At 43.3% G+C, this 23,671-nt stretch overlaps 1 protein-coding gene across 1 annotated transcript in view; it reads right to left on the bottom strand.

Annotated features, from left to right (window-relative positions):
• Positions 1-5,061: 5,061 nt before the first annotated feature.
• The window catches only part of Hspbap1 (HSPB1 associated protein 1), a 47,138-nt gene continuing 28,528 nt past the window's right edge, over positions 5,062-23,671 (bottom strand). Inside the window, exons 3-8 of the mRNA XM_028752260.1 lie at positions 23,237-23,418; positions 16,294-16,430; positions 13,017-13,188; positions 11,557-11,640; positions 5,721-5,831; positions 5,062-5,624 (exon numbers count right to left, since the gene is read on the bottom strand). Coding sequence (XP_028608093.1) covers positions 5,115-5,624; positions 5,721-5,831; positions 11,557-11,640; positions 13,017-13,188; positions 16,294-16,430; positions 23,237-23,418 — 1,196 coding nt within the window. The 3' untranslated portion in view covers positions 5,062-5,114. The remainder of the gene's footprint in view (positions 5,625-5,720; positions 5,832-11,556; positions 11,641-13,016; positions 13,189-16,293; positions 16,431-23,236; positions 23,419-23,671) is intronic.

The raw sequence follows: 23,671 nt of genomic DNA on the forward strand, positions 1-23,671 counted from the left end.
TAATTACATAATAAATGTCTCTTGGTGGAATCATTTTTCCCCTGAAGGGTAAACATAGGAGCACCTCAATGACATACAGTGGCCACCGTTGACAGAAAGTCACAACCAATACAACAGCACCAAGGAACCTTAAAGGTACTAACGTTCTGTTGGAAATTACTGGAAGGGCACAATGTAGGAAAAGTTTAAAGTCTCTCCAATGATCAGTGAGCCCGGAGTCAGTGACAGGTCGTGATAGCTTACTGTAGGCCACAGAGTCCTATGTTCCTTGGTCGCCTGAGGGACACTCCATGCCATCTAGAGTCTGCTTTCAGCAAGCACCACAAAGATGCCAACTGCCCTGACACCCGGGGCAGCTACACCAGGACTTTGGGACCCAGGTACTTTTGCCTTTGTAGCCCCTTAGTGAATAAATAGCATTAAAACCTAAACTCAGGGACTAGAGAGATGCTCAGTGTAAGAGCACTGCTCTTGTAGACCTGCCTTTGGTTCTTATCACCTATATGGCAGTTTATGGTCACCTGTAACTATAGATACAGGGAGCCAATGCCCCCTTTCTGACCTCTGAGGGAACTGCACATGTGTGCAGGCAAACATTCTCACACATTAAGTAAAAATAAATACATTTTAAAAATCCAGATTATGCAACTATACTGCTACATTCATGGATGTATTAAAACAAAACAAAAACAAAAAACCCCCCAAAACTAAGGAGTCCTAAAAGCACAATGGACCTTGGGCACCATGCCTACTGAACACCAAGTGGGTATGTCAGCCCTGCTGACTTATCTCTCAGTACTGGATACTACCAGGCATGCATCTGAGCTCTGCTGGCTCATATAGAGCCAAAGTACTTACTTAGCAGTTGATTTTCCTGACTCAGGTGTCGTCCTTGGAGATGCAGGGTGATCTGGGGACAGCTCATGACAGTTTTCACTGTGCTTACCATTCCGATGCCCTTGCAATTGATCTTTACAAAATCAGGGACCACCACCTACTTTTATGGAAATTATTGCAGGTTATTTGATCATACTATGAACCCCCACCTAGATTGAGCTATTTACTCGGAAAAAAAAAAAAACCCAAACCTGTTTCTAGTCATGGTATGGTTCAGCCCTTAGCACACACCTTTAATCCCTTTTGATGGAGTACAGATATGCATGCCCTTAGTACTCACCCTTAATTTCAAACAATGAAGGTAAAGTTAGTTTGTAGAAGGAAACAGCCATGCTCAAAAGTGATGTCTGAGTGACGAACCAGGAAGATTTGACAGAACAAAATATGTCCAACTCTCATGAAAAGAGAGAGTTCCAACTCTTATGAGAAGAAAGCTTCTCATGAGAAGCTACTTAAGGGTTAATGCAGAGAGAGGAAGGAAGCAGTTTTACTAGGACAGTTGCATAGACAGGTTGCAGAGAGAGAACAGGTGAAGATAGAATGAGCCAGAGAATGAGAAGGAGCCAGAAGATCAGAACAGATTGTTTAGAGTTAGTTTGAAGCCAAGCAGAGCAATTCAGGAGAAACTAAGAGAAGCCAGATTGGCTCAGTCAGCCTGGAGAGGAGTTTGAGCCATAAAGCAGAGAGAACTAGGAAGGGTGAGCTTATTCAGCAGTAAGCCTCAGAGGCTGAAAACATTCTAGGCCTAGATTAGATTGTACACAGGCTAGTAGCTTCCAGGACTAGGCCTAGGTTAGCAGACAGAGGCAGTGAACCCCTGAGACCACAATTACAACAGAATAAAAGATACTTTAATACAAACCCTTCCCATGTCTTTGTATAACACCACCATTCCCTCTCATGGAATGAAAGACTTCCTTCAGAAGACCATCCCAGCTTCTCTGAGCCCAGTGAACACTGAGTCCATTCTGGAACAACCCTGTGTACTGCGCCTCTTGAGAGACTTAGAAACATTTTCCTGAGAAGTTTATAAAGTTATGGCCATGCTTGAAACTGAAATGCTTGTGTTCCTTTAAAGTCAAAGGAAAGCTGTATTACTTTATTAGTGTTTGCAACAATGGAGAGTGCTGCAGCTGGCCAGAACTGCCTGAACAGGATGCTCAAGTGATTCTGAACGCTGGGGCGATTCTGTAGCTATTCTCTTCCCTTCCATTTCAGAGGACCTCAGCCTTTCAGCTGAGTGATGTGGAACCAACCAAGAATAACCCAAAGAAAGTGAGAGCTGTTCCTGTGGTGGGGATAAGTCCAGCATCAGGAAAACAGCTCTGGCCACAGCACACTTGGTCTCAATGCCACAAATGGAGCATGGCCTACCTGGGTCCTCATGTCTGCCTAGTCAGAGTGCTTCTTACAGGCTCAGCACCGGCTCAAGTCCTGTGGAAGAAGCAGTAACAAAACTCTCTATAGGGCAGTGGGTCTCAACCTGTGGGTTGCAGCCCCTTTGGGTGCAGATCCCTTCCACAGGAATCACCTAAGACTCAGAAAACGCAGAGACCTCCGAAGGCTAAAGGAAAACAGACGGACAACAGCCATGCAGGCTAGTCAATGTCCACGTGTGTATGTGCCTGTTGGGTCAGTACTCCCAATGAGACTCACCACCCCCAGTGTCCCTTTTGTCTCCTCTCCTCATTCTAGCCTGTGGAGGTTGCCTTTTGCATGTATTGTAATGCTAAATACAGGCCCCCCCATGGCCTGTGGTCCCCAGGGATGAGAGTCTGCACTACACAAGTGACAAACCCAAGTGGTGCTAAGTAACCTTGCCCCTCCAAATTATCCCTGATTGGTGAATAAAGATGCCTATACAGCCAAAGCTGGTCAGAAGAGATAGGCGTGGTTCTTGGGTTTCCAACTTGTAGTCTGAGACTTAAGAGAAGAAAATACATGGTCCATGAGGGCTGGCCAATTGGAATTAAGAGCAGCCCAGATGGAACATAGCAAGTTGTAATTCAGGGTTATTGATGGGGAATAGATTTCAACAGCATAGAAGGTAGCTATCTGCCCAGCTCTAGTGCCAATTAAAGCTTATCATAAAAATAAAAGTTGTGGCTTTTGTCTGGGAACTGAATGAGCAAAGGCAGGGTAGAAATCGCTAGCCATAACTGTTTAGTAGTTTAAAACACCCCGTCAGAATGTAAGTAGCAATATATAGCAGGAAGAGAAGCCCAAAATATATAAAAAGCCTCAACCCCATAACATTTGGGGTAACTCTAGCTTTTGGATAATAGTCTGCCTGCTGGATGGTCCCGTAAACTATGTCCTGTTATAAGACGCCTCAGCTTCTCGTTTCTTGAACTAGAAAGCTTGCAGGAACATGCTGATTGGGAAAGACGAACAATAGCCAAATATGCACTGGCCAGTGGAGGCAGTTCTTCAGGTGGTGTGGGACCAACTCATTCTCAGCAGTAAGTGTTGGCTGTGCTGGGCGAGCATAAGTGTTGGCTGTGCTGGGCAAGCAGAGCTCAGACTGGGAGAAGAGCGAGGTTCTGCTCAAGGCCTCTGCAGGATGACCTTCAGTGCTGGTGATTGTTCTTACACCTACTCTGCCACTTACACATCTGCCATTCTACATCTTAAAGCTGCCATAGACAATGGGAACAAATGAATTGAGGGAGGTCCAATAAAAATTTATAAGATCAAGCCGGGCATGGTGGTGTACAACTTCAGTCCCAGCACCCCGGAGGCTGAGGCAGAGGGATCCTTGTTGAGTCTGAGGCCAGTCTGGTCTACACAGCAAATTCCAAGGCAGTCAGGGCCACACGGTGAGTTCCTGTCCCAAAGACAAAAGTAAATAAAAAATAAAATTGCATGAATTAATAGCAGATTGATCACTGCTGACTGAGGCAGAGGAAGGAACTGGTTCCCGCTGGAGACACTTGGAGCTTGCACTTAGGAGACAGGCTGAAAAGACCAGACAGAAGAGGAAAAGCCAAGGGGCTGAGGAGAGGTCTGCAAATGTGAGCCAGTTTGGTTACTGAGCAACGTATTGGAAAGAGGTGATCACAGTGACATTTTATTGGCTGGAAAGAGGTGATCACGGTGACATTTTATTGGGTGAAAAGAGGTGATATGGTGACATTTAGAGGAAAAAGCACATTTATAAACATGTGCAAACTTACCACCTACTGTTCCACCCTTTATTTGAGAATCATACTATTGAGAACCAACCTTGGTAGTACAAACCTGTAATCCAGCACTTGAGGAGGCAGGCCAGAGGATCTTGAATTCAAGGCCAGCCTAAGGTATATAGCAAAACCTTGTAAAAACAACTCTCAGCCCGTTCAGAAACCCTGGCTGTCAGGAACCCTGGCTGTCGAGCTCAGAGGCCTGGAAGTGAACCTCATCATCATTTTGCTAAATGAACAAAGTATCAAACTGCCTTCCAAGTCCTTTCTAGATTATCCTTCCTTATCAGAGGAGCTTGTACTGGAGCTGGTTAACACAGAGCCTGGAGAAACCGGAGGTGGCTAGCGCCTTTGATCCCAGCACTCAGAAAGCAGAGGCTGGTGGATCTCTTGAGAGTTCAAGACCAGCCTGGTCTACACTGAGAGTTCCAGGAAAGCCAGAGCTACATAGTTGGATCCGGTTTCAAATCTCCCCGCTCCCCACCCACCTCCCAGGAAACTGGAAGAAGGGTTGGAGTTTTTACAGGTCAGAGGTCAGGGAGGGATGAGGCAAAACAATGTCTTTTGGACTGAACCCGTGAACTCAGCAGCTGTAGTGTGGCTGCCCGTGGCAGGGCACCCCAGTCAATGTTCTAACATGGGCACATGAGCTAGCTCTTAGTGCTAGCTAAGGCACTACTGATGGCTTCGTCGGGAAGGAAAGTCAGTTTTCTTTAGGGGTACAGCCCCTGGGAGGTTAACCAGGGCCAAGCGGATGGCCACACCACGTGCATATGGCTATTAGTAGCTGGACTCAATGTGTTGTAAACAAAAGAAGTAAAGGACAGAAAGTTCTGGGGGGGACCAAAGGGATTCGGAGGAGACTGGAGGCGGGCAGTGTGGCATGAATGTGATCATAATATACTGTATACACATGTGACACACCCAAAGAGTTAGTAAAAAAAAAAAAAAAAAAAAAATCAAAAAGTAAACACACATATCATATTATTTCTAAAAATATATTTTAAAAAGTTATTACAAAGTTATTAAAAAATATCACAAGCTTTTTCCTTGTATCAAAAGCTGGGCCACCATCCTGGTTACTTGTGGATTGACTAGGCAGTCCAGCAAGTCATCTGTGGACACGAAGATTTGAGAAGGCGCCACAGGACACCTTGGGGCCGACGGCTCTGCCACTGTGCTTGTCCCTTTGCTGGTTTGCTGCCTCCTGACACAGGGCAGGTCTGCAAAGTCTCCTCCATTGCTGCTGATACATTCTTCACTATTGCCTTCCAGTGTGCTTCCTCTCTCTTCAGATGCCGGTGTCACAGGGACTAGATCTGGGCCAAACAGGCTTGCAGCCTCCTGTTTCCCAGCCCCCGCTGCGAGGCCGAGGCTCGGGCTGTGCGCATGCTCCACTTCCATGTGCTCCTGCACACTTGGTTCCTCCCCGTTTTCTCTCACAGCTTGCATTTCTACTTCTTTAGCTTTTTCACAATGTTCAAAAAAGGCACAAACAGCATTGTTCAAGTAGCAGCTGTTGACTTCATGAGACATCTCCTCCACCTACGGAGAGAAGAACCCCTCAGCATCGTGCTGGGGACCAACTGGGCCCACTCACCATCCACACCAAGAGCCAGCCTGAAGACCTGAGCATCATACCTCAGTGGGGTTCAGCCAGGTCTTGGGGTGGTGCCGGTCCTCTGCAGTCTTCAGTGTACACACGAGCATGCGGGTGACTGCCTCCTCCACCCGGGCTAGGTGGTCCTCTTCCTGAGGTAAAAAATTAAAAAAAACAAAAAAAAAAACAAAAAACAAAAACAAAAACAAAAACAAAAACAAAAAAAAAACACACAATGAAATCACATATTCTTATTTGTCTCTGTGCCTCATGATTTAAGAGTTTTAGCTGTATGCTCTGCCCGCCATGAATGTCGACCTTGTCCCAGGCACCCCCATGCCTCTGGGAGTGCCATAACTCACGTGTTCACTATCACCTGCTATCTATGAGTGTATTTCACCAAACTTAAGAATAAAATTATGTTAGAAGACATAGATAGGCCTTATGTACAAATGACCTTAGATCATTTTTTTTCTTATCTTTTCCATTCCTTGATATGTCCAGGGTTTTTTCCTAAGGAATTAATAAACATGTGAAACAATGATCCTTATGGAGTTTGAAAAGCAAATCATGTGATGAATAGGAGAATGGACGGCTGGTTCTGTGGGGGTGGAGAGAGTTGTCACACAGGGGCTGGCATTAGATGCCTGAGCAAGAGGACAGAAGCATGGGCTGCTGGCCCATCTGAGGCCAGGCTGCTTTACAAGGAGACCTTGTTTCAGAAAACAAAACAAACAAATAAGAAGTAGCTAAACATCTAAGCTCAGCTTAAGATACAAGGCAGCATTACTGATAAACAGAATTAAAACCAACAACTTCTATTTATTAAAAACACAGCAAGAGAAAAAATTTCAAACTAGATGCCTATAACACACATAAACTAAAAAGAGATTACTAGAGAATACAGAAAGATGTTGCATACATTAATAAGGCAATTTTTAAATGGGCAACAGAAACAAAGATAAACATTTCTTAAAAGAGCAATTACTTGACTAACAAATGCCTCAAGTCCTTAGGGTCCAAACTTGTACTACTTGAGAGTCTGTTTACACTCATACCAATTCTCAGGAAAGTTCTAGAAGAGATGACTGGAACAACAGTACATTAACAAGCTTTTAGAAAAGACTATGGAAAAAACCTAACAAACTACTGAAGCCATGTGAATTCACATCTAAATAATATTTGAACAAACAGTATCCTACAGTACATTAAAAACACTATTTCACAATAAGGTTTGATCTATTTCCAAAAAAAAGGAAGAATGAATGAAGAAATCAGTTGGTATAATTTATTACACTATCATATTTTTACTGAAGAGAACTGTGGGGAGTAGAAGAAGCTGTGACTGAACGTGTGCTGCCGACACGGGCACGGCCGAATCAAGGACCCAAGAGCCTCGACCCAGGGAGGAACAGCAGAGCCTTCCCTGGACGGTGAGGCTCAGAGGGAGATGGCAGAGCCTTCCCTGGACCATGTGTGAATGTTGACATGTGTAGAAAATATCCACCATACCTTTCTCTCCCACTCCCCAAAATTACAGACTGAAGGCTCTCCTAAACGGAGATCAGGTCTACTGAGATTAGCTGATTCTGTCTGCTCAATCCAGCTGTACACCACAAACCTTGCTTTCTGGTTTATCTGCTTGTAATGACCCCACCTTCTTGCCAGTTCTATTCAGCTACCCAGACTCCCTGCTCAACCCTATAAATTAAACATGCTGAGCTTCCAGTGTGCTGTGGTTACTCCAGAGAGACCCCACACCACCTGTAGTAGTTTGAATGAAAATAGCCCCCAAGGCTCACAGGGAGGGGCACTATTAGGAGGTGTAGCCTTATTGGAGGCCAGGATGGGCTTTGAGGGTTCAGAAACTCAAGCCAAGCCCATTGCCACTCTCTCTTCCTGCTACCTTTGGGTCAGGATGCAAAATTCTCTCAGCTACCGTGTCTGCCTGAATGCTGCCATGTTTCCTGCCATGATAATAACGGACTAAACCTCTAAAACTATAAGCCAGTCCCAATTAAATGTTTCCTTTATACGAGCTGCGATGGTCATATGCCTCTTCACAGCAATAGAACACCGAGTAAGACACCACCCAACCCCAGCTTTCTAAGCACGTGTCTGCAGGTTTGTCATTCCTCTTTCCCTCCCCAGAAGCTAAGTATAAACATGTAATGATATTATGTGATCATTCCCACTGAAGCTTAAAAGGCACTCAATTCTACATTACTTCTAGATTTCAAAAAAAAAAAAAAAGCAACAAAACCTTTGAAAGAGGTAATGATAAATACCACAGATAAAATGTATCAACAATTCAGTCCCACACCTGTCAGTTTTAATTAAAGAGAAACCACTACACAGTTGAAAATCACTGTGCTTATAATTCCATCATTTAGGAGTAAAAGGAGGAGAGTCACTTCAAGACCATGCTCAGGTCACTGTGACTTTGCAGCTACATGAGACCATCTCAAAACAAGCAAGGAAATCAAGAAATCATTCATCAGAATTCCCTTTAAAGTCAGTAAGAGGACAAAAATGAGCATCATCCTCCACTGTTTGTTGCTGAATTAGTTGTACTAGTACTAGCCAGCGTGATTAAATGAAACAACCACAGGCAAACAAGTTGAAAAGAAAGAAATAAAACTATCATAACTTGTGGAGAATTTGAGATATGTTTGCCGGGCAGGGGTGGCACACGCCTTTAATCCCAGCACTTGGGAGGCAGAGGCAGGCAGATTTTTGAGTTCGAGGCCAGCCTGGTCTACAGAGTGAGTTTCAGGACAGCCAGGGCTATGCTACATAGAGAAACCCTGTCTCGAAAAACCAAAAAAAAAACCAACCCAAAAAAAAAAAAAAAAAAAAAAAAAAAAGAAAGAAGAGATATACATCTATAAACCCAATAATGTCAGAAAATATTAAAAAATAATAATTCAATCAAAACCAATAGCCACCATATATACCAACAGTGCTCAGCCAAAACACAGAATGGATGTAAGGGGAACAAAGATCTTACTATGGCAGCCAGGAAAATAGAAATACTCAGAAACACAAAGTCAGAGAGAGGAGACTTTACAATACACTTGTAAGAAAGAAAACTGAATTTGGACAACAAGGAAGAAGAGCTATTCAACATTAAAAGTTCATAAAATTTAATATGGGTTGAATAAAAGTATTAGAAGCTTTTCCTCTTCAAAGCAGATAAATTGATTTACAAGATTATATATAAAAAATAGAAGCAAGAATACCAAGAAAACACTTTAATAAAAACATGCTGAGAAGTCAGTCTTGTTGGCTATTACCAACATGGCGGACTCGGTAAATAAAGCAGGAGTGGGCAGAGGACACAAACCCACAGGTGACTCAACAGACACTGGATCAGCAGAGGTAGAAGGGACTTTCATACAAACCAAATCTCTCACAATTCTACTGGGATTGGGAAAACCCCGTTGGGAGAAGATAAAATCTAATACATTCACACTGTATGCGTCCCAAAACTCCCCATGGATTTAAATGTGAACTAATGTATAATAATAATAATTCCTTTATGACCTCAGAAAGTGAAAAGTCTTTGTAACTATTCTTAAAAAGCCAATCCGATCTAATTCCATAGCACAGCCTGTACACAAGGCTGTGGGAGGAACGGTGCTCACGTGCCACTGATGGAAATCCAAGACTGCATCATGGCAGTGTGAGACCTGGGGGTCAGGATCCTCCCCAATGTCACGCATCAGTGAATACAGAACAGCACATGCACATGTCACCCTGACATCATTTATACTTATAAAATGCCAGAAGTAATCAGACATCTATCCACTGGGGGTCTACTGAATGACAGAGGAGCACACCCACAGTGGGATATAGTTGCTAAGGGAAAAGAAGAATATTTTTGGTTGTATTATATAGGCAAATCAGGACATTACTGCTCAATAACAAAGACTCAGAAATCAATGAAATTAAAAACAGGAGACCTATAGTAAGTTCTTAAAAGGGGCAAGCAACTGATAAGCTGTGGCCAGTGCAGATTTTTAAAAAGAGGCATAAATGATTAATATCAGAAGTGAAAGAAAGACTATTAGTGTAGACTCTATGACATTAAAAGGACAACAAAGAAATCCCATGAAAAGGTTTATGCCTATAATTGTGCCGCCCCTCCCCCACCATCCTACTGCCCTGAGCAGTCTAAGGAACCAGATCTATTTATAAATGCCATTCATATAGAGGAACATGGCTGTCTCCAGACATGAGCAGCTTGCAAGCCTGGAGCACAGAAAAGCACAAGGGGTCCCGGGATAGCTTCATGTGCCAGGAAGCAAGGATATACTTGACCGTTCGTTTGGGCAGCGTGAAGGAGTTTTCACTAAGTGCACCAGCGAGAAGATTCAGAACTCTCTGGATATGCTAGAATGGTCAAGATAACTAACACAACAAATATGAAGCTGACTGGGAAGCCAGGCAGTACAGGATGGGGCAACCCAGCATGACAAAGACCATATGAAAAAAAATCTCAAAAGTCTCAAGTTAGACAAGGTTTCTAGAAAAGGGGCTGCAGTGTTCCAAGTTATCACTATGAGGAAGAAATCTCCCCACCAAATAAATACACCCATGTGGGTCTTCAGTATTATGTGGTATGTATGCCCGGGGAGTCCCTGACATCATACCTCTTCTCTTACTCATAGTGATTTCTCGTGTGTGTGTGTGTGTGTGTGTGTGTGTGTGTGTGTGTGTGTGTAACGTGTATGTATGGATTATTTTGGATGTCTTTACAGGCTGTCTAATTTAAGCTTCTCAACCATGTTCCTGAGCTGGGTTCAGTTACAATCGCTGTTTTGTAAGTGAGCTTACAAACTGAGCTCGCCTGGAGTGAACCATCTGCTGGGGGATGGGTATGGCAGGTGTGAGTCTTGCAGTGGACCCCATCGCACATTTGCTCCAGCTGCAGTTCGAAGCAGACATTCTGTGAGGCTGCTGGTCTCCCAGCATCCTTCCCACTGAGCCCAAAGGCTTCGAGTCTCTGCTTCCCTAAGCCCTTAAGTACAGCTTCCTGCTTCAGAAATTCTCAGGACTCACCTACTCCAAAGCCCTTCCCATAACCAAAGGAAACACCTCAACCAAGGGGAGGGTGCAGCTGCCAAAGAGAGCAGAGACTTGTCAGGCTGTGGATTAAGGAGGGCAGAGATGCAAGCAGAGCCCTAAGGGGGAACAGGCTCAATCAGAGGCACTGGTTAAAGACAGTGCACACGCAACTGAGGTTTCAGGTTAGAGACAGATTGAGCCCAATAGCTACTGCATTGTCGAATAGCAAAGGGAGCCAGGATGAAGGTGTTGTTGGGAAAGGGTCCTGGCAAAAATGAATGATAAAAATATAGTGCTGAACGATGCCACTCTGACGCCTATGGGTCAAGATTAGAAGTAAGGATCCTGAACCAAGAAACAGATAATCCATCTGGGATGGAGTGGGACAGAACCAGCAATGTTAGCTATAGACGGCAGATCCCGCTAGGCCTAACACAACTCTCCAGACACCATCCGAGGAAATCATCAATGTCAGGGCCACTCTCTGTGTCCCTTTGAGGAGTGGCGGGGCACAGTAGCACAATTGCCATCCCAGGATTCAGGAGCCAAGGAAGGAGGACCAAGCACTTGAAACCCTACATACTACATCTCAAACAAAACATAACACAACCAACTCAACCAAAATAAGAGAATGGCACAGGCAGAGAGGACAGACTCACAGAACACAGAACCAAACTCATCCCGGCTGCTGGGAGCCAATGCCACAGAGAACTAGTGATCCAATGTTGTAGGTGAGCTTTGCTTATCCTAGGCGTGTGTTCTTTAAAGGACGATGAAAACAACAACAACAACAAACAACAACAATACCAGCTCAATCCAGGAGTTTATACTGACGGTGACAGGATCAAGAGACTCCACATAATGCCACCAGTGTCTGGGAACAAGCAGAACCTGCAAACCAAACAAAAGATAGTTACCACAAGAACCAGACATTTCTCACTCTAGCTGAGACTGCTAAAGGGAAAGAGAGACAGGGATGAAGCCAAGGGAACAAAGTGAAGGCGGGAAGAGGAGGCCCCGCCCCCAGCTGCCGAAAGGCGGGAAGAGGAGGCCCCGCCCCCAGCCGCCGAGGTCATGCGCTTACAGCTTTCCACTCCTCAATCCTGTGACTTCTGCTCACATCTAACTTTTAGTTAAAGGCCTTGAAATTGCAGATTTTCCTTTTTGCCACTGAACAGTCGCTGTGAACATTCTGATGGAAGGGCACATGCAGCGACTTCACTTTATTTTCTGGAAAACCTCCCGAGGTATACAGTAAGGACAGGGCGCTGGGGAAGGGGCTGGAGCAGTCAGAGCCTCAGACCCTGGAGGTAGGAATGTAAAATGGCTTCTGTGGAGAACACTAGAGCGATCTCTCAGAAGGTCAACCACACTCTGATCCACCCATCCTATTCCTGAACACTCAAGGATCTTACAGCAAACGCGCACAGAGCAAGACACACTGCTAACATGGCACGCAATCAGCTCAGGAGTAGATCCCTGTGGTACACCTACGTAATCAAGAACGTTCAGCCTTAAAGACATGTTCTGCATCAGAAGTCAGACAAAAGGCTCCATATTGTTTGGCTGCAGGTGTAATGCCCAGAACAGTAAAGTCTACAGAGGTACAAAGTAAAGCGGTAGGTACTGGGGGGCAGGAGGAAGAGCACTCGTGAAGGGAAGTGTCTGGTGGACGATTGATGCAATGTGGCCCGCTGGATCTGCGTGCATGTGTGGAGAGCAGGATGAGCCAGCAAGGAGGGGGCAATGGAGGGGATCAGGATAAAGCTGATGGAGGGAATAAAAACTTTTCAAATGCTAAGAAACTGGTACAGCAAGCCCACTGCTGTAATGGAAAACTTCCCCACAGGGTGAATATATGTGAAATACAGTCTCTTTAGAAGAGATTCAGAAGTCTACCATTCTTGCTGAAAATCCTCCTCAGTCCACCTGCCTCTGAGCACAGGATGCATTGCAGTCTGTGTCTATCTGTCTGGTGGAACAGGTATTAACTGTGACTATGTTCTAGTACCACACCCTGACATGTCGCTTAACCTGAGTAATAATAATGGCTTCACCTGCTTTGAATGTCCTCAACGCCTATTCTCTCCCATGACCAGCAGGAGGAGCTGTGCTCCCTCTTTCCATCTCTCAGATCGGCGGATAGAGAAGTTGTCCTCCGGTAGCAGGGCCTACCGAGAGGAAACTATTCCTATCTGTACAAGGGAAGCACAGGCACCAGGCTGTGGTGTCCACTGACAGCTCATCGATGTTTAAAGCCCCATTACCTGTCCTGGGCTCAGCGTGACCATATGTCTTCGAGCTTTCTGGAACCGAGGGAAACGCTTTAAATCAGGGTTGACAACATTGATTTTACTGAACACACTAGACTCTTCATAAGGAATTCTGGTTGGATAAAGGAAAGGCGTATCTTCAGGAGGAAAGAGATGCCATCTTTTCCTAATTGAAAAAAACAAAACAAGATAAAGTTAGCTTTCAACTTCAGATAGAACATGTAAGAAGGTAGCAGCCAAAGGTTCGGTTTTACTAAATTAAATTCACTTCATACAGGAACGTGGCCTCTCACTCAGAGCTGATCCCTTGCAGATGTTTGATGGAAGGTAGCTCCCATTGGCAGGTGTCTCACGCTTTCCTGAGGCCGCCCCTCTCCTTGCTGGGATAGGATCTCATGGGTAAGGCGTTTCTTGTCTTTGTATCTTATAGCAAAGCCTGCTTATCACTGCCTTCACTCCTAATCCTGAAGCTAACCAGAATAACCTTTATCACATTCTATCTTGTATGTATATATGTGTGTGGTATGTTTGTTATGTGTGTTTCTACACATCACACAGACGCCTGTGCACGTGTGGAGACGAGAGGCCGACGTTGACATGCCTGTCTTCCTCATCATTCACTGTCTTAACTCCTTGGTTTCCCCCTGGTGTTTGGAGACATGGCTTCATTATGTAACTTTATTGGCTCTCCTGGAACTTGCTATGGAGACCAGGCTGGCCTCAAACTCATAAAGATCCTCCTGCCTCTACCTCCGAGTGCTCAGATTAATGGCCTGTGTCATCACAAAGGTGAGCCACCTTACTTTCTGAGACAAGATCTCTCTCTCTGAATGCAGAGCTCTGAATGGACAGACTGTCTGACCAGCAAGTTCCTGGGACTGTACGTCTCTTCTGCCCTCTGCATCTGAGTTACAGAAGGGCACCACGCCTGGCTTTTTCACGAGTTGCTGCGTACTGAACTTAAGCCATCAGGTTCGTGCTGCAGGCCTCTTAGCACTGAGCCAGATCCCAGCACTGCAAATATCTGCGCTCTACTACTATTCTGAATAAGTCCCCCAGAGCCCTCCCCAGCAAACAGCTTCTAGACTTCTCCCTGTCTAGAAGTTAGACATGTTTAATTATCTATCTACTAAGGATGAGAAATGAATAAATGATACTATTTAACCTAAAAGTAATATAATTGAGGATCGTTTATAAACTGGATTCTCCCTTTGTTTTAGGAATGGGGTAATAAATTTTATTTCACAAGACTGTAAAATTCTACATTTTACAGTACTAGAAGGAAGAGTGCTGAGGCAAAGAGGGAGGAGAGTGAGGCGAGCTGAGGAGTTAGTGTGGAGAGATGATGGGACCAGAGGAAAAAAGAACCCAAAAGCCCTCCCTCCCGAGTGTGAGCCCTGGCAGCCGCCAGCATCACCAGTCCTCTCTGCACAGAGAAGCAGGCCTCAAACTGCCAAGCGTGTACTCATGTCTTATTTCACTTTGGAACTGGAGGCTTCATAGAAACAGTGAAGTCCTTGACTCTTCAGAAATTCTAGCCTATCACAGCCACTCGGTCAGAACTGCTGAAGCTTTAGGTGCTCGAAGGCACCCTCTCCAGGAATGGCTGTTCCACTCCAGGAAGGGCTCTGAAGAGGTCATCCATTTCATCTTATTTCTACAATGGTGGTAGAGAGAGGTCCACATCTCTTAGTATCCCTTGGACTCACACGGACCCAGAACATGCATCTTTTGGCTTCTCCAAAGCAGCATTTTCCAGAGGAACGGCCATCATACCCACACTATCCAACCTGCTTTGCTTGGCTTCACAGGTTGAAATGTGCATGTCTTTCCAGCAGAGGACCGAATCACCATGCCACCCCCTGCTCCAAAGCTTCCCCTGGTTTTGTACATGGAAGGAATGGAGAACTGGGGTGTTTGGCTGGGAGTCAAGACCTTTGTGCTCCACACGGCCTTCTCTGTCCACTCCTACTGTTCCCAGTACACCATTTACACAGGGTCCTCTGCAGAGCCCACGATTTCCGGGGACTCTGTGTCCCTTCCATCTGGGTGACAGACACTTACTCTGCTTCAAAGCCCACTGAGCAAAACCTCTCTTCCACAAACTGGTAAGGCACCACCTCCCATCTTTCAGTTCCAATCACCTGAAGCTTCCTCCAGGAGCAAACAATCTCCCTTCACTGCTGAAGGCCTACAAGTAGCCAGGGAACTGCTCTCAGGACACAGTCTTGATCACCTCCACCTACTCTGACACATGGAAGTTGATGAACACTCAAGATATTTACTAAAGCTGTTTTATCACATCAGGGTGCCATGAAAATGAAAAGTATGTGGTTACAGTAAAACTATGTATTTTTTTTTTTTTTAATCAAAGGAAAAAACCCTCTGGAATCTCTTTGGCTTGCTTCCTAATTCAGAGCACATGGAAGAAGCAACTTTAACGCAAAGCTCTGTCTTGTCACACTTCAGTTTCCAAACTCTTAACTCCAAAAGGGCTGAGAAGGCTCACACCCGACTCACTGCTGACTCCCGGATACGACAGTGTACCTGAAAGGTTAGCCTTTAACAAGGACTTGGTGAACCAACACGGAACTGCTATGACCTCCACAGCTTCCCAGTGACACGTGTGCCTCCCTACACACACACACACACACACACACACACACACACACACACACACACACACACACACTATTTCTTCTGGATCCCTTCATGATCCGTTGAGGACCTGCATGTGGCCATTTCTGGTTTTCTATGAGTTGCTCTGCAAATGTCTCAAAGGGCCGAAAGGACAATCTGAAGCACGATTAAGTCGGTGGAATAAGGCTGCACACATGATGCCTGAGCACATCCAAATTCTAGGTCATCAGGTACTGTCCTTTCAATCTGCCACTAAGGCAGAGATAAAAGCTCACCACTACATGATCCAGGCTTCCTGGCACCTGCCAACATCCAAAGGGCCGAAGTGAAGCCTCTATGTTTCAATAAACTTCTCTGTTCTGTATCTGAGAGGCGGAGGGAGGGAGTGAAATGTGAATGAACATTCCTAAGAGGAGAGATGCCCAGCAGCATGGGGGCCTCTGGGAGAACTCTGATCATGGCCGAGACACACCAAAGGAAACAGAACAGTGGTGTAGAGAAGAGCCTTGGTCATGGGGCTGGTGGACATCTGGGGGTGGGGCTACTATCTGACCCCACCTTTTTCCTTTTCTTGTTGACTCAGTGTGCTCAAAATCAGACAGCTGGACACAGACGCACACAATCACATTACCTTCCTTGTACCTGGAATACTAAGTTGCAACCATAGGAGTCCAGATGACAGGGAGTGTGGGCTCCGAGGGATCCGATCCACAATGTACTTTCTTGTCCATTTCTTCCAGGAAACCCAAAGTCAGACCACACCACCTCCTGTTTGAAAAAAACGCATAGTTCATCAGGAACTGACCTCCCCCACACCCTCTTCGGTGGTACACACGTTCACGTGGACAGCTGGTCTTCAGCACTTACACTTTCTTACAGAAAATGCTGGAAATGGGAAGGGTTAGGTTTTCAGGACAGTATGAAAAAACTTTTCAACCAATCATATCTGAGTAATCTCAGTTGCAGCAGTCACTCAACAAGTGTTTACTATTTATAATATCCAAGGAACTGTTTGGGAAGCTTGCAAACAATCGATGAGTCAAGTAGGCCCACCAGGTGTGACTCTTACAGCTGTCAGAGACAGACAATAATCGACAGACAGAATTCTGCAGCTACCTAGGGTAAAAGTACTCACTGCAGGTAGCAGGAGTGTCATGGAAGCTCAACTCGGGAGGCCACAGGCCTTTACTGACAGTATTTGCAGGAACAGGCATTTTACTCTTTTGCACTTCGATGACCACATAAAAGAAGCCTTCTAGGGGAGCCCAGTCATTTAAAGGTATCGAAACTAGAGCCTCAGCTCATACCTATAAACCAGTCTCAAGCAGATGAGTCACAGAATGGCTTTTGAAACAGTGATTCATAGGTGACTGAATCTGCTCTCTGCCCCGAGCCATGAATCTGTATGTGCAATAAGGAAAGCATACTGCTAGAAGAATAAAACAACTAGCAGCTCAAGCATGCCAACGCTGTTGTGGTTTTTTAATCATTAGTTTTTTTTTCTTTGATTTTTTTTTGAACAATGAAACAAAAATATGTGAGTGCCGGGTATTCACATAAATACCAGTACCTCAAAAAAACAAAAAACAAACAAACAAAAAACCAACCCAACCCAAAACTCTTACTACCTGCAATCTAAACTCTCCTACTGTTCCTGGATCTATTTTTACTCAAGACCTAGAGTTCTTGTTTGTTTGTTTATTTATTTATTTTTGAGACAGGGTTTTCCTGAGTAGCCTTGGCTCAGATCTGCCTCTTGTCAGTCTTTGCTGGGATTAAAGGTATGTGCCACCATGCCAAGATTCAAAATGCTCATAAACCTGTCTCTATGAATATGTTCGGTAACTGTTACAGAAATGAACGAACTCTGCTTTATAACTGCTGCACACATAATAGATTCATCTATTTCTTTTTCTACACTTTTAACAACAACACTAAAGAAAAACCAGTAGGAAGATTTTAAGACAGGATAAAAGTTTGTCAGACTATCATAAAAACCACCACCACCAACAACAAAAAAATCATCTAGAAATCCATGATTAAATTACTTAGTTTTATATGATATTATGTCAGAGAATTTAAACCTGTTCCTTGTTACCCCCGTGCCTACTCTGCAGGTAAGGATTTAAGCCCAGGGTTTAAATGGCTGACATCGACAGCTCCTACCACTGGACTCTGAATGCCTCAGCTCCACAATGTTCCCCTGTCAATCTTACACCCACTGTCTCACACTGGTTATTTTCCATTCACCGGCCAGACTACAGAAAAACAACTATTCATAATTCCACAACAAATGTACATCTGAATAAAAAAAAATTAATGCTTGTCAGAGCAATAAAACTGGAATTCTTTAAAAAAAGTAGCAAGATTGTTCAAACTACAGTTAATTTACAGAATTTAAATTTTTTTTCCCCCTCAGGAAAATGACCTTTGGGTACAGAAAGAGATGAGGTCATTAAGTCTCTACTTACTGAATAGACATCTAAATTCTATTTTGTATTGTTTTAAGCACATGAATTCTTAGGTGCTGATCTGTCTTGTCAGAAGCATCCCTATCTGACACTCCGTTAATCATTTCCAAAACAGCTGCCTCTATTTCAACACATCCACACAGCCATGTTACAGAGTCCAACGGGGCTGAACTAATCTTCCATTTATTGCTTTTGCAGATTCGATATCCTGGTGACTTAGTAAGACTCCTGAGTCTCCATAGCCAACCTCAATCATAACATGAAATAGAATCTACCTGGAAAACATTCTTTCGGTACAAAATTCCTTTTATTATATGTTGATTCTTCACAACCTCAATTTTAAGAATGCTTATCAATAACTACAAAAGATAAAGGTAATGTTTCTCACAAATTCCCTATCTTCCTAGGGCAGTAAAGGAAAAGGGCGCAGACAAGCTCTGCTCAGTCAGTGGCATGAATGGGGAACTAGAAAACCAAGGAGACTAATTTTGTCACACACAAAAGTCTGGTGTCAATTAGGTCATCTGCAGACTACCAGATATTTTCCAATTATATTAGTACATATTTACCAGCTTATTTGCCAATATATAAGCATTGCATATTTAACAGAGAATTAATCTTTATGGAAGAAAAGATTAACTAGATGGAAACCTCCAACAGAGGCTTTAAGTTAAAACTTATAAACTTGGTAGAAGGCTGAAGAAAGCTAGAAATTCCTCATCAAAACTGACAGATGTTACACTTGGTTATCTAGAAGACACAGAAGATTTGACAAGGGTAAAGTCAGGGGTTTCATCAAAATGTTCTTTAAAGAATGTCAAAGACTAAAGTATGTAATCATTCAAATACCTACTCCGTATTCAGTCCTATGCCAGCAGTTCAGGGAAAAAGGAAAGCACATAGCCCAGTGTGTTAGAGGACCAAGACGCAATTCTATGAAATACGAGCCCAAATAGGACACAAAGGAATGCCAGCGAGGGTTTGTATGTGTTTAAGTGGCTGAGGTTTCAAGGCCAAGGCTAAGTCTGAGCCAGCCCTAAGAAGTAGAACTTACTTGGCAAAACTCAACAAGGTCTAGGCAAAGGTCAGAAGGTAGGAAAGAACATGGTCTGCCCGGGAGCCTACGAGGGGACCAGATGGTGGCTCATGTAGACAAAGCCATTGGGCTGGGGTGCTGGGGAGGGTCTTAAATGCTATCCTTATATATCTTATGAACATGATTAATATGTGTTGGTAGTTGGTATTAAACGTGACTTGAAGAGGATATTTTTCATGAGAGATTGTTTTAGAATTTGAGGAGACATTGTCAAGAAGAACAAAGTAAGTAGGGAAGAGATGCTAGACTCAGGAAGACTCTTGTAGGCCCTTTTGGATCTGTGAGGTCAAAACTGTCTTCATAACACCACTACATTGTCATTTGTCTACTTCACTGTGTTGACACTTGTGCTGATTGTGTACAGGCAATGGTGAACAAAACTGCTGGGGTCAAGATAGTGCAGTTAAAACGTGCTAACAGGATTGTCTTTGTTAAGATCTATTTTTATTTTATGTGCATGGCTATCTTACCTGCATGTCTGTCTATGAACCAAGTGCATGCCCGGTTCCCATGGAGGCCAGAAGAGGACATCAGATTCCTGGAACTGGAGCGACAGATGGTTGTAATGTGTGGTGTGTGCTGCAACAGTAGGTGCTGGGAATAAAATCTGGGTCCTCTAGATAAGCAGTCAGTGCTTTTAACTGCTGAGCCTTCTCTCCAGCCCCAAATATATTATTTTTAAAGGGATTATTGAGATATAATTAGTGTATGGCAAGTAGCATATATTTAAAGCATTTGATTGATGAATCTGACCTACCTGCATCCTGAGAGTCTATCAAGATGACACATTCTGACCATGTCTAAAACCTCCCCAGTGTCCCTTCATGATTCATGTCCCCCTATAAACTTTATTCTCTGACAACCAATGACTTACTGTGCCACTATAAATTAGTTTGTAAGTTCTAGGATTTTAAAGAAATTAAATTCTGCACGAAACATTCCTTTTTTGTACTAATATTAATCAAAGGCAAACAAAACAAGGTAAATTGGATCAGAATAAAGAATATGCCAAAGTAAATTCACTTCATCATAATAAAAGGTCAATAAAGCCAAACGAATGAAGCAAAACCCGACCTATCTAAAAAAGAGGAAAATGCTAACCGTGTCTCTCTCTATACCACAGACAAGACAAATGTACAGAAGTCAGGTAAGATGTGGTCACTTGAATTCCAGGCTAACTTCAAGGAGACGTATGAAGTACTCCACCCAACAAGAGAATGTGCCATTTTCAAGTTGACATGGGGCATTTATCAATATTCACCATACTTGGGGCTATAAAAAAAACTTACATACATTTAAAAGGACTGAAATAATGCCATTTATGTTTTCTGAGCACAATGGATCAAACCAGAAACCAGTGACAAAAAGATGGTTAGAAAAAAACAAAGATAAGTCAGCAAATATTTGAGTCGAATGAAGATGACACCAGGAACTGCACCCTGAGATACACAACTTGGGGAGTTCCTGAGTCCTAAAACCTTTCTTAAAAGAACGGCGTGGTACTGACAGAAGTGACTTCTTAGATGATGGGGTGCATCAAGCCCACTGTAGCACGCCAACATTCGGAAGTGCTACACAATTCAGTAGCCCAACATTTCCAAATGGTTGATGAACAACATTATATAAGACCCATTCTGTGTAAGCTGGGTTGGGGGTGTTTATTATAGGAATACAAAGAGTTCTTTTATTGTGGACTCAGAATCGATACTACAACTAATGAACTTCTAAGAAAATAGCTCTTATCAAGCTTAGTGTGATACTTTTAAAAATTTCACAATAATCTAAAAAGATTATTAAATCCTTCTCCTTTTCTCAGGAGTATGTGTGAGACAAGATTTTCTTCATCACTTGACAGATCAACAAATTGCAACCACTATGGCGGAGCAGCAGATATGCAATCCAACCATCATCTATAGCCAGGCAGCAAGATGACTTGCAAAATATGTAAATCAGCCCACTCCTCTAATCATATTAAATTTCAAAGTATATTTTCTTAGAATATCATTTGTTATCAACATCAACAGGCTTATTATGCTATCTATTTTTTTGTTTTAGTTTTGGTTTCTTGACAGGGTCATATGTAGCCCAGAGACTGGATGTAGCTGAAGGTACAGTAGTTGATCTTCTGATTGGTACTTACCAATAATCAAACCAATATAAAAAAAGCTCGAAGCAATAACAAGCATGATTTAGTAACTAAGATAATTCTATTTCTAAAAGTAAGACAAGAACTTAGGTAACTCTGATGAACAAAGAGTTGGCAACCAGAAAACTGACAGATGAGTTATAATATTTTAATATTAACAATCTTGATATAATATTAACAGTTTGACTGTTCACAACAGAACTAACTACCACAATGTGAACTGACACAAACTCATTTGACTAAAAAACAACAAAACAAAACAAAACAGATTTTATAAAGGGCTTACTTTCCAGCTTATTACCTTACTTAACAGCTTGGTCATAAGTGTGCCAGTAGTAGCTACGCCTGAGATGAAACAAACACCTTGACCAAGTCTGCTGGGAAGTATCCAAGGTAGCAGAGCTTGACTCAGAAGGGCCAGAAGAACCTCATCTAACCTGACAGACGCCTTCTGAGAGAAGGTACACAACCTCTTTGTGTCTTACTTTTCTTAAAACAGAAATAACTATTAAATCATAGTATTATCGTGGGGATTTTAAATGTAAGGCACTTAGACAGGAACCAGGGACATGTGACCACTTGGTAAATGCTATTATTGCACAAGATATTACTGAACTGTGGTGGGAGAAGGTGAAAGTTCAATCTACAGAGTGGTAAGGGGATGGGGAGGATCAGTATATCTAAAAGTTAATTTGAAATCTATGCATTCCAGGGTTAAAGACCTATAAAGGGATCCAAAATTATAAGAAACTCCACCACTCAGAAGATCAAGAAAACCACTTAAACATAGTTATGTATGGTGCATTTACTAAATATTTTCAAAATCAACATGTTTATTTTATGGCCATAGGGATAAAGAAGCTTCGAGTATGATGGTGACAGAATCCCACAATCAGGAGATGGAGATGATAATAAATGAAAACATTTGTAGCTACAGTAACTCTGTGAATAGCTTGATTCAGTAAGAAAAGGGAAAACACAGGTTGAGCAGGAACAGTGTGACAACCAAAGAGCATTACACATCACACCCAGGAGGAGGGTCCAGAGCAAGGGTAGCAAGGTGGGGCAAGCTGGGAAGGGGGAAGGGAGCAGAGGATACAAGGCAAGGAGTAGCCGAGCTAAAGGGGAAAGACTTCTTTCCACAGATGATAGTCATGGGTGATAGACTCCAGCGCTCTGACTGTTAGGGTCAAAGCAGACAAGTAAACAAGCTCCCTGGGGCCACTCCCTCTTGCCCCATCCACACTTAAGGAGAACAGAAACCAGAGCAGGGATCTGCAAAATCACTCCACCAAACTGATGTCTGACATACTCAAGAGAAAAAAACAACATGATAGTTTACAAACCCTGTTGTCAGATATGCCAGAGAACTTCCATAAGTATTCCTATACTTCGGCAGGGCTTCGGACACCTCTACCCAGAGTCTAGATTTCTCTGCTCAGGCCATAAACTACCGGAGGAAGCCACAGACAGCCTGAGGAGAGACTGAAGGCAGAGGCAGTCTGGTTAGTGTCTCTGCATGGAACAGCTTCCACCACATCACTGACAGAACACAGATTTCCGTGTAGGCCAGAAGGAAAGGAAGTTCCACTTGCAGTCAATGCTTCTAGCACAATCCAAACTTTGTAGGCAATGTTTAAAGGTGGAAGTGGTGAGCAGAAAAACATGTAACACTGCTACTCACCTGAACATGCCAAATGTCAGCCTCTGTGGAACAGGCCTTTGGCTTCAGTGGGTAAACCGGTCAGGTCTCACATGAGGAGAAACAGGCAGTTAAGAGAGAAGGAACCAGCAAAATTCTAACTTAGGATGGCTCTCAGAATCAAATTCCTACCAAAACTAAAAAGAATGTACAACTCACCTGGAAAACATCTGTCTTACCCTCAAATAAAGTGACAAAATATTTATAGTCAGCATAAGCCCAGAATTTGGAATGATCATAATTTTTAAATGGTCCAGAGGTAGTAGACTTGTCACAGTTCCAGGTCAAAAACTCCTCAAGTGTAGCATCCACGTAACTACATTCGGTTTCAAACTGAGGAACTGCAATGTAAGAGAACATACCTTGAGATGTTTAATAAGTACAGTTTAAATACTTTTTTTAAAAGGTAAATTTTACCAAAATATCATTTACCAATGTTTAAAAATTAGCTTTGTACTTGGTCACATAACAATTTATATCATTCACAATAAAATAAAAAGAATGGATGTATTCTTAAGGTTAATGATTCTTCTCCAAGGCATGAAAGTTCAGGAGAAGGATCTTGGGTTTGAGGCTACACAGTGAAAATAGAGG

The sequence above is a fragment of the Grammomys surdaster genome, unplaced genomic scaffold, assembly GCF_004785775.1.
Source record: "Grammomys surdaster isolate TR1022 unplaced genomic scaffold, NIH_TR_1.0 125889, whole genome shotgun sequence".
Lineage (NCBI taxonomy): Eukaryota > Metazoa > Chordata > Mammalia > Rodentia > Muridae > Grammomys > Grammomys surdaster.